An 11801-nucleotide genomic window follows, 5' to 3' on the forward strand; every position below is an offset into this window, starting at 1 on the left:
TAGCCTCAATAAGAGGCACCTGGTTTTCACCTGAGTCCTTCAAAGGGTGGGCCAAGCAGATCTCACATTTTCCCTCTTTTCCTCCCTGCCTCCAGGGCCTTGTGCCCTTAGACAAGCACTCCAACCCTGAGCTACATTCCCATCCCTTGTCGCCTCTTGTCTTCCCCACCAGGAATAAAAGCAACTCTGTCATGTCCAGAGAAAGATCCTATACACTTTCTCATCCAGTGCCCATCAGAGAACCTCACCTTTGTCCAAACCTCTTTAACAACAAAGAGTCCAGGACAGGAAATCAATAGTTTCAGCTTGGAGAAGGGGGGAAGAAGGAGGAGGGGGAAAGAAGATGGGACATGGAGAGAAAGGCACTGGACAGAAAGGCACTGGCTGTGGCAGGTAATTAGAACAGGTAAAGGTGAGACCCAGAACCAGGGGAATGAGCCGAAGAAGATGCTCTCCTGCTTTCACCTACTTGTGATGGCGCAAGGACCACAGAGGAGCAGTAGGCAGAAGAGAATTCACACAGGGTAGGATGCCAGAGCTGGTGACTTTTATTCTTCTACCAAGTGGATCCTGAGATTAGAAGCAGAAGACAAGTCCATGTAGTCCTTCCAGGAAGAGCTGATCTGCCCTAACCTTCCAGAATTTCTTCCCTCCACAATTGGCACCTGGAAATGTTGTCCTATTGGTTGTTATCCTGGGCCCAGAGGCTGGGAGCTGCTGGGGCCAATGGTAAGGCAACAAAGAGCTGAGTGTTTTAAAATCTTAGAAGGTCGTCATGTGGTTGGGGATGTAGCTCAATGTCAAAGTACTTGCCTAGCCTCCTGTGAAGCCCTGGATTTGATTCTCAGCACCCCATTAATTTAAAAAAAAAAATTAAAACTTTAGAAGGTCAGAGCTGAAAGAGCCTCATTTTACCCGCAAGGCCACTGAATACTGAAGCCCAGAAGACAAGGGCTTTCCCTAAAGACACACAGTAAAGTGAAATGGATCCAATAAGAGTGAAAAGGCTATCTAATCCCGCAGTCTGCAGAGCCCGTCAAACAAGGAAAAGCGAGGTAATTCATTTTCAAGGAGAGAGGGAGGTTATGTCAGCTTTGAAAAGAAGTAATATGAAATTAATTTCCTAGACAAGGGGGTGGGGACGGTGGAAAGAAATAGCACTCAAGGCCCTGCCCACCAATATTTAATTTTGATTTTCTTAAAGGGGCTAAGATCACCATCACTCAACACTCTGGGTGTTAATATCACTGAAGGGTCCAAGGGGACCCACCAAGCCAGCACTGTGCCAGGGCGCTCTGCAGAGATCCTCTTTCTTCGGGTTAAAAAAAAAAAGAAGAAAGAAAGAAAACACAAAAAACCCACAAAAAAACACAACACACAGTTAACCACCTGTCAGGGCTGAGGACACAATGAGGCCCCTGGAAAAAGAGCTTTTCATGCATGCGTAATATATTTGTTCAGCTATTCACTTAATGAAGCTGATAAATGTGATGCAAGACAATAGTCAAGTTAATCTATTTAGTAAAATGTTTTGAGACTTTCAGGCTACATTAAGGAGGGGCGCGATCGCCGACATTTTCATTTGAATGCGCTCATCTCTCTTAGGCTGCACAAGGGGGTTCAGGCAATCTATGTGAATATAATTTCTTATAAATGTGTCTTTAATGGGTTTAATTCACCCTTGCCAGCTGTTTTGGGGGCTATTTTGTAAGAGCAAAACAAACGTTTCAGGCTTGGAAAGCTAGTTAAAATTAGTTTCGGTCAGCGAGGCCAAGCTATATTTCCTGCAAACCATCTGCTTGATTGGCACAATAGAAGGATTTTCAAGGAAAAAGAGGGGAGTGAGTGTGAAAGGGATGGGGGTGAGGGGGGAAACGCTAGAAAGGGCTGGGGCAGCCGGTAGCTCCTTGTGGCCTATTCTAAAGGTGAACCCCTTAGAGTTGTCTTAATAGAGAGGCTGGGGCGGCAGGAAAGCTCTTTCAGCAGTGCCTTGCTGCCTCCTCCTCTGCCTGGCGGGTCAGCTCCCTCTCCCAGTCCCCCATCCCTGGACCAGAGGAGCCGGGCAGCAGGCGCTTTTTCCTGCCGCCCCGGGTCCCGCCAGTCTTGCAGAGCGCACTTTCACTGTGCTCGCTGCTTCCCAGCAGACCGCCAAAGCGTGCGGGTCCGCAGCTTGCAAAAGATAGCCTAATGGTAGCAACCATTCCGAAATGGAGACTCTCCATCTTTCAGAGAGCCAGGAAGTTCATGCCACTCTGCTTTGGAGGGCCCTTCGCCTCGCTCCGGGGCCTGAGCTTACCCGCGGCGCTACCGGGTCCGCCCACACTGGAGAGCGCAGTGCTGTTGCGCAGGCTGTTGCGGGAGGTGGGGTCTGGGACACCCTGGCTCTCCTCTGCCTCGGCCGGAAAGAAACCCTCAGGATGGGTTCCTACCGCCCCAGGAAAGATCTGGCAGCTTTAGGCCCTGAGCGCCCGGGGCCGGATCTGCTACCGCCTCCCGCAGTTAGCAGTCGCCTCAGTGGCGCAGACAAGGACCTCACCCCAAACCAGGGCCCACAATTCTCTTTTCCTCTCCTGTCTTCTTTCCCCTTGAAAGAGAAATAAGCAGAAAGCCCAGCTTGGAATATAGAACGCGAGTGATTTCTCCGAAATAAACTTGAAGATAACGACATTACAATGAATGGCAGGACGCACAAAAACCCCTGGGCTCAGGTCAAACGGCATTAGTCACAGGTCTTAGCCGCAGCCGCCACGCCGCGCAGCCGCTCGGGCTATCGCGGAGTTTGAAAAGACGCGTTCAAGGAGATCACTTAAAGTAAGATCCTTTCCTTCGATTTCTTGCTTCCTTGGGATTTATTTTTGCCTTTTCACAGGCGGCCAGCTCTCGCTCCCGCCCTGAGTTTTCCTCTATGGCGCCTTAGAAATTCTTTAGGAGGCCGTGTCGTCTGACTGCAGGAAGCGGGGTCCACGTGGATCGCAGCAAGGGGTTGACCCACCTTCCAAAAAATGTCAGGGCTGCCTTTTAAAAGCAGAGAAGTTAGCAGCAGTTAGTCTATAATGAGGCAGAATGGCCGGTGTACGTGTGCAGGGGGGTATGGAGCGTGTCAACGGACCGGATAATAACTGCAAAAACTACAGCCCGGGAAATGCCCCAGCGGGGGAGGAGGCCTAGGGAAGGGGGGTGCAACGAAGGCCCCAGGCTGACCTCTAGTCCTTTCCTCTTCCCTTAACAAAACCCAAACTAATTTCTGCAAAGATGAACTTTATTAAGATCATTTGAAAGTCTGGGCAAGTTGCCTTATGGATAGGGACTCCAGCACCTGGAGCCGCCCAAGTCCCTTCCTGTAACTGGCAACTACTGCTCCAGGCCTTTAGACTGCGGGGGCGGGAGGGGGGTGGCGCGGCGGGGAGGTGGAAGAGTATGGAGGGGGGCGGGAGAGAAAAGGAAGACTGGGAGGAAGAGGAAGGGGAAGAGAAGGGGGTGGGGGAGAGCATATGCTTGAGCAGAGAACTGGGGGCTGTCCGGAGGCGTAAAGGAAGCAGGGAGGGAGGGAGAAGACAGATTCTTTGGCCAAAGAACCTTGTCTTGTGGCAAGGTTAAAGCACAGGTGTTTAAATAGTTTAGACTTTCCTCAACTATTTTATTGCAAAACTTCAAAAAGGAACCCTGCACGTTCTAGGAGAGATCTCCCTATTTGGTTTCCAGGAGCCTCCAATGTACTCTGTGCGTTTAAATGGCCACTTATTTAAAAGTTGTTCCTTTCCTGATTGGTTTTCACCCCCTATCCCTGCTTGCCGGGCCAGTACTCCTCCAAAAGCAGTCTGAGGCTCAAAACTTACATCATCTTCAGGCATTAATTCGTCTCCAGAGCCCTGCCCGAAATAACTTTTTAATTTGAATCAAGGGAGAGCTTTAGCAGGCTACGTTTCTGGTTTAATGTGATATAAATCGCAGATGCACTTTTATTGAATGGTTAAAGCAGCGACATGGAGATCATCAACACAAAACACCCTGAACAAAACCATCGAGAGAAATAAAGCTGGTTAATAAGATTTTTTTTTGAGAAGGCTTTGTGTTAAAAAGCAAAAAGGAAAACCAGCTGAAGGTGACAGTTAGTTCATGGTTAATAGGATCAAGGCAGCCTGGCAGGGCTGCACACTTCTCTTTGGGGAGGTTCAGCCACACTAAATAAATGAATGGGACATTTAACACATCTGTTATCTCGTGGAGCAGACAAATAGGAGAATGGAGGCTCATTGCCACCTCTGTCCCAACCCAGAGAAAGTAAAGGGATTGTCGCCAGGATTCTCTAAGTTGCCAAATTTAGGAGAGGCTTTCTGGTGTGGACCAACATTCTTGGGAACTGCATACCTCCCTCCAGTTTTCACTCATTTGTATGTTTGTATGTTGCAGTTAATTAAGAAGCTACAAAACTGTGGCCAAGTTAAGTCTTCCTCAATAGTTAGGGCGCTCTCTGAATGACTTCTGGACCCTTCCACTTCATGGTCTGGCCATGAATTTCAACTCAAACTGCAGAGAGCTCCTTGAGGTTGGAAGAAGGCCAGTGACAAAGTGTTGGGGTCACCTTTCCCAAAGTAGCTTCTGGCAGGCATAAACCTTTTGCCAGTAGAATCCTGCTGCCCAGCCTTGGTATCATGCTCTCTCTCTCTCTCTCTCTCTCTCTCTCTCTCTCTCTCTCTCTCTCTCCTCCCCCCAAGTGAGCTTGGGGGCTCCTTTCAGAGAAGCTTATTTTCCAAGTTGCTGGGAGTTTGCAGCAGACTTGTTTTAGGACTCAGGCACCCACCAACTCTCAAACTCAACTAATCTCCCAGAATGAAATGACCCAAATCAAGAACCCCTCAACATTTATGGACACATCTAATATCCCAAAAAGCCTCGATTTCCAAGTCTCTCCCGGTTGTTACAGTGGAACTTCTAGAAGTGATTTAACCCATCCCTCACATCTGCTTTATGTTCAGCTGGAGTGACAGGACTTGAGATGGGAGAGTGGTATATTTTCATGTTCACGGACTTAAAATTTTCCATTATACACACACACACACACACACACACACACACACACACACACACGGGAGAGAGTTATTTTACTGATAGCCTGGAGATGCATTTCCATGAATATTTATTGATTTATTTTCCAGACTCAGCAGGGGAGCTGCAAATAAATTTAGTGCATTCTTTAAATAATTCCTTTTCTATGAGGCAAGATGTCATCTGAAACTCCTAAATAGGCATTTAATTAGCCCGGGTGTTGCTTCCGAACAAAAACCCCCGGTAAGAGCTTTGGTTGCACACTGTATTGCAAAGAGGCGGTCGATATGCAGAATTGATGCGCTAGGGCCTTTGTTGCCGGCCCATTGTGCTGGCCATGCTTATGAAGACTAATCCAATCATAAATTGCACCTCTGCGCCAATCAGAGAGCTCAGAGCCTCCAACGAATGAAGCTTGAGTGGAGAACTTTGTTGAACTTCATTGTCAAAGCTGTCACTTTTCAAAGCGCGTTAGCAAGCGAGCCACTATAAAACCATCACCTCGACAGGAGGACTACGGAGGACTCGCAGACGCCCAAGTGGGATCCTTACTTGAAGACATTTGCTAAGCCCAAGAGAGGGCTCCTCGGGAACGGGAGGGGCGGGACGCGAGGCTTTTACCCTCCGGCCACTGGAAGAAGGGTTATTTCTCTCGCCCCACACCTACCATGATGTTCCCGGGGCTCCTCGCGCCCCCGGCGGGGTATCCTAGCCTCCTGCGGCCCACGCCCACCCTGACACTGCCCCAGTCCCTTCAATCGGCATTTTCGGGGCACACTAGCTTCCTAGTGGAAGATCTGATCCGCATCAGCCGGCCCCCCGCCTACCTGCCCCGCAGCGTGCCCACAGCTAGCATGTCCCCGCCCAGGCAAGGGACCCCAGCAGCGGTTCCTGACTCTGGGACTTCGGACCTGGGCTCCCCGGGTCCCGGCAGCCGGAGGGGCAGTTCTCCGCAGACTACCCTCTCCCCTGCCAGCGAGCCCACGTTTCTGAAATTTGGGGTGAATGCCATCCTCTCCTCGGCGCCCAGAACAGGTAAGTGAAGGTGGAACGCTGAGGGCCCTGTCCAGGTGCAAGGCATTCGCAGAGTCCGTCAGGCCTTAGTTTCTTTTATGAAGCGAGTACCGCGCACACACCAGTGCACGTCGGTACGCAGGTATCCGGATCCACCCTGGTCGGGCAGTACGCAAGTTAGGTTCAGATAATTCCTGGAAGAAAAGCCTCGGACTGGGCCCACCCTCTGAACAAATTTGAGCAGTTGCAATCGCAGAGCGCGCAGTTATCTGGCGCTACACCTCAGAGTGCACGCCCCTTGGCGTCTGCGTTCCTGTCCCCGAACTTCTAGAAAACAGGCTTTTTTTTTTTTTAAACCCAAGACGTTATGCTTATTGGATTAGCTAGTATTATGGTCTGCAATTCCTTTCTTCCTTCCTCCAGTCCTACCTCCTAATGTCTAGGACTGAGAATGAGCGAGAGGTGGGGGGTGCAGAGTATTAATTTAGCGGGAAAGGAAGGATTTCTCCCAGATGAAATAATGTTAGAAAGATTTATTTTACTATCAATACATTTTAAAAGATGCCTTTTGAAATTAACTGAAGTGTTAATCATATCACGTTTTCGATGTGCTGTACCATAATCAAATTCTCCTCTTCTCTCCCAGAGACATCCCCCACTTTGCTCCAGAGCCTCCCTCCCAAGACGTTCGCCTTTCCCTACTTTGAAGGCTCCTTCCAACCTTTCATCAGATCTTCTTATTTCCCAGGTTGGTCTCTTTCCCTTCCTTCTGCGCGGTCGCCCCAGCCCTGGCCCGTCGCTCCCTGCCCCGAAGCCATATTTCTCCGTCCACCCCTCGGGGTTACGCTCTGGTTCAGAGGTTGCGAGGCGTACAACATTCACGAATCCGTCGCGCCAATTTGATGCCCTATTTAGCACAAGCAGTGACTGCTTGACACTTTGCACCAATTCCCTGCTCTACAAATTAGCAAGAATTGTCATGGTCCCAATTTGAGGCGGTTCCCTTCCCGGAGAGGAGCTGTTGGCATCCCTTCACGCCGCCGTTTTCCCACAGAGTCAGTGCACTTGGCCACGATTCTCCACAAAGGTTTCAGCACCATGACCAATTGGTCAGCTCCTCCGGGCAGCCACACACAGACCGGCCCTAGCCCCTCCACGCCGTCGAGAGACACCTACCAGCCGGGGCTAATTTCTCTTTAAGATTCATTCAGGACTTGGGCTTTTCACAAGACCACATGGGGTGCCCTCTTGTGTGGGATGGCGGGGGTCGCCCAAGGGGAGGGAGGCTAGATCCTCCTCCTACCCCCACCATCTATTTCCAACCTGATTTCCCAACCCCTCTCATACCCTTTCACCCCCCACCGCCATATCTTTTTAAAGGGCACTGAGCTTGTAAAGCAAGAAACCGTTGCAGCCAGGTCCGAATTGGGCCCCCATCTAAAGGGAAACACTTAACACTTTCCACTATGGCTCATACTCTGCAACTGGTCAAAACTCAGAGGAGACCAGGGAGAAGACTGAGCACGGTGGGGGATGGTAAAACCAGGACAGCACTTCCAAATATCTGCAGAAGAAACGAGCAATTGATTTTTTTAAAGAGGGAAAATTCACCAAACGCAGCCCCCCAAACATTCATGCTCCTGCTGATAATGGAATTTGCTCCCTTTCTCACTCATCTCAATGCTCTAACAAAAACAACCCGAGCTTTATAAATAGCTTTTCATGTCCATTTAATGAGAACGATTCGGGGAAGAGAAGCCTCTGCCATCAGTATTCTCCCAATGGTCTTGGCCTGCAGTTGTGTTTAGTTTGAAAGTGTAAATCTCTTTTGTCCCAGTAATATATGGCTTTCGCTGCTTGTCCACAGTCTTTTTCTGTTAGTTCATTACTACACAATTACCATTCACGCTTCATTAGAGTCTCTGTTTCTTTTTGTTTTTCTTTTTTTCTCCCTTAAAGCGAAACTCTCCTTCTTTTTATCATGCCAATACCCATTGGGAAGCGGTCAATGTGCTAATTAGCTGCCACTTTTCATGTATTCGGGCCGAATTCTTTACATTTTGTGGGGGAGGGGAGGAAAGATTAATATAAAAAAGATGAATACTGATTGGATTTTTCAACAAAAACAACAACAACAAAAATTCAAGGCGGATTTTCCCTTTTCTGTTACACCAGCAAAGTACTTCATTTTCATCTAAAGAATGCCAAAAGCCACCAAGATGATACAAGCTTAGGGAAGAAAGTGAGTGGCCTCAGCTGGATATTTTATTTTTGTAATTTATTCTTCCTGTTGCTATTTTAACGGGTCTACGCAGGTTTGTTTCCCTGAGATCTTTGGGGAAAAAGCAACAGGTCTATTTTCGTGGTTTTTCTTAATCCGGGTTTGCACGGTTGAAAGGGAAAGCTATTTGGGCGGAAAGAGCCTTTCACTCTTGCAGGTTTGTAGGTTCCTGGTCTATTCTCCAGGGGGAGAAAAAGGAGTGCTTTAAAGAGACGCAGGGTTGAGAGAGAACAACACAGGGAAAACCGCGAAGGAGGGGCGGACTCTAACCAGTCCCCGCGGGACACCCGCCACTCACTCGCCGCCTTCCCACCCTGCAGCGTCCTCTAGCGTCGTGCCTATCCCCGGGACCTTCTCCTGGCCGCTGGCGGCTCGAGGAAAGCCTCGCAGGGGCATGCTGCGCCGAGCCGTGTTCTCCGACGTGCAGCGCAAGGCGCTCGAGAAGATGTTCCAGAAGCAGAAGTACATTAGCAAGCCTGACCGCAAGAAGCTGGCGGCCAAGTTGGGCTTGAAGGACTCGCAGGTGAGGGCAGTCTCTCCACAGCCGCTTTCCCCGCGATCCCCACCCCACCCTGCCCCCGTGTCAATCAATTGGGCGGGATCTCTGAAAGTGCTTAGGAAAAAGTGCAACTGGGAGAAATGAGGCCCGGGGAAGCAATAAATGCAGGAGCTGGCTTCCGCAGGCTCCCCAGGACCGCTCGCTCCCAACCCCGGATCCATCTGTCTAGGCTCAGAGTCCCCCACCCCCGCCCTTCTGGGCTAGGTGCCAGAGGATGGGGCAAGAGAGACGGGCTGTCAGGGTGGGTGTGGAGCAAATGCTGTAACCTGTCGGAAATCACTTCGGGAAGTGGGAAGAGGGCGAGGCGGAGAAAGAGAGCCCTCCCGGGTCCTCCCTGTGCGCCCTGCTGGCAACCTCCCTCGCGCGCATCCCTCGCCCCCATCCCACCACCACTGACCCAGCTTCTCGCTCGCCCCGGTGCCCCAGGTGAAAATCTGGTTCCAGAACCGACGCATGAAATGGAGGAACTCCAAGGAACGCGAACTCCTATCTAGCGGAGGCTGCCGTGAGCAGACCCTTCCCACCAAACTCAATCCGCACCCGGACCTCAGCGACGTGGGCCAGAAGGGCCACAGGGACGACGAGGAGGAGGACGAGCGCCCTGGCAGCCCCCGTCACCGCCTGGCCTATCACGTGCCTCCCGACCCCCGGCATGTGCGGGATCCGCGGCTCCAAGGGCCACTGCCGGCTTCCCCAGCGCACTCTACTAGCCCTGGCAAACCTTCGGACTTCTCAGACTCCGAGGAGGATGAGGAGGTTGAGGAGGAAGAGGAAATCACCGTGTCCTAGAATTGCCCCCTCTCGCCCCCATCCGCGTACCGTTTCTAAGTGCTTTGAAATTGAAGAGGTGGGATCCTATCTGCCTGCAACGCTGTGGCCCGGGCTGCAGAACCATCACCTCATCCGGGTACTACTGCTCCTTCTGTTGTCCCAAAGAGACATTTCCTTCCTCTACACCACCTCCAAACAGCGTCCCCACAGAAATTCAGATCCCAGTCTTAACTTTTCTACAGGGCGTAACAAGAAAGTTGACTTTTCATACCATCTTGCTTATCCAATACTGGAGGGAGGTGAGGTTTCCAATTCACTCCACAGCCTGGAGTGAATTGGAGTGAATTGTGAACCCAGCCTTGCTGCTCTTTAGCTACCCAGCCCTATGCAGTAGGAAATCTTTTTATAAAAGAGGAAACTGAGTTAGGGGTCCAAACACCAAGCACATGACTAATTCCAAGATCCCCTCACTTCTCTGTGCTAAGTAGCAAGGGCCTCCAATCCTCCTGAAGGGGCATGACCCCCACTCCCACCACTCTTCCCTTAATAGTTTTCTTAGAAAGCACAAGAATTTCAAAAAAGAATGTGCCTCTGACTAAGGGAAATGAAAATACTGAGTCTTTTATTTCCAAATGCTCTATGGGAGAAAGAAATGAATTCTCCAAAGTGGGGGAAGAGTCTGTATTTTGTTATGTGTGTTTTAATGCCTTTTCTTTTAAATTTGTACATCCATAATATATGCACCAAGCACTCTGCCTTGTGCCCTTTTATTATTTCTGGAGAGGTGTCACTGAGCTGCAGAGATCCTGAGTATGATGTGCACAGACAGTGATATCCATAAGCCTCTTTGATGTTTTTTTTTCTTTCTTTTTTCTTTTCTTTTCTTTTTTTTTTTAACTGAACTTTGCTGTCTTTGCACAGCTTCTATGAACTGTACACTATTTTGTACATATGTTTTGTATGGATATTTTATACCAAGGTTATTATGAATGCTATAAAGCACTAGATAGATATCTCTCCCTCTCTCGCTCTCATTTTTTTCCAATGGTTTTTCCAACTTTAAAAAGGTAGCTGTTTAATCATATAACTTATAAAGAAATACTTATTTTGTATTTTACTATGTACAGATTTTATATATGTAAATATGTATCAAATGAACAGATACCAAATAAAAAGTAGAATGGATACAATGGCCAAGTGATGTAATTAATTCACAGAATGTGAGAGCTGAAAGAAATAGACTAGTCTAGTCCAAGTGCTGGATTTTATAGAAGGTAAGCTGAGGGTCAGGGGTGTGTGTGTGGGGGTACTTGACCAAAACCACCTAGTTAATAAATAGCCATGCTGGATTTAGAACCTATTTTGGGTCAGGCCTTATGGGGCATGTCTGTAATCACAGTGGTTTGGGAGGCCAAGGCAGGAGGATTGCAAGTTCAAAACCAGCCTCAGCAGTTAAGCAAGACCCTGTCTCAAAATTTAAAAAATAAATAAATAAATAAATGGGTTGGAGACATGGCTCAGTGGTTAAGTGTCCCTGGTTAAATCCCTGGTTAATAATAATAATAATAATTTAAAAAATAACTATTTAACCTATTTCTGGCTCTCAGTCCAGTGATTTTCTGCTTTGCTGTATTATAAAATAACCATACTTATCATGTGACAAGGAAAATAGGTCCAGAAAAGTGTAACAAGAAAGTTGACTTTTCAGTAATACTTACTTTCTCTAAGGCTGAAATGATGGGCTAAATGAAGTCAGTGCAAGTCAGTCTAATGGTTCAAATAGACAATACTTTTCCTCTTTGAAGGTGTATTTCCTAGGAAAATTGGTTTTGAACCATTGCCTTTCTTCATTTTTCGGTACTGGGGATTGAACTCAGGGGCACTCAAACACTGAGCCACATCCCCAGCCCTATTTTGTATTCTATTTAGAGACAGGGTCTCACTGAGTTGCTTAGTACCTTGCTTTTGCTGGGCTGGCTTTGAACTCTAAATCCTCCTGCCTCAGCCTCTAGGATTACAGGAGTGCATCAACATCTGGAGCCCAAGTACCCTGCAGACACCTGGTGTTCACTGCAGCATCATTCACCACGCCCAGCTGAATCATTGCCTTCTGTGTACGACTAGTTTTAT

The 11801-nt window shown here is 48.7% G+C and overlaps 1 protein-coding gene across 1 annotated transcript; it reads left to right on the forward strand.

Moving 5' to 3' along the window:
* The first annotated feature begins 5464 nt into the window (after positions 1 to 5464).
* Dbx1 (developing brain homeobox 1) lies at positions 5465 to 10783 on the forward strand. The gene is made up of 4 exons (XM_005335953.4): positions 5465 to 6081; positions 6707 to 6808; positions 8662 to 8864; positions 9327 to 10783. The coding sequence occupies exons 1-4, from the start codon at positions 5715 to 5717 to the stop codon at positions 9687 to 9689; spliced, it is 1035 nt and encodes a 344-aa protein (XP_005336010.2). The 5' UTR covers positions 5465 to 5714; the 3' UTR covers positions 9690 to 10783.
* The last annotated feature ends 1018 nt before the right edge of the window (positions 10784 to 11801 follow it).

The sequence above is a fragment of the Ictidomys tridecemlineatus genome, chromosome 4, assembly GCF_052094955.1.
Source record: "Ictidomys tridecemlineatus isolate mIctTri1 chromosome 4, mIctTri1.hap1, whole genome shotgun sequence".
Taxonomy (NCBI): Eukaryota; Metazoa; Chordata; class Mammalia; order Rodentia; family Sciuridae; genus Ictidomys; species Ictidomys tridecemlineatus.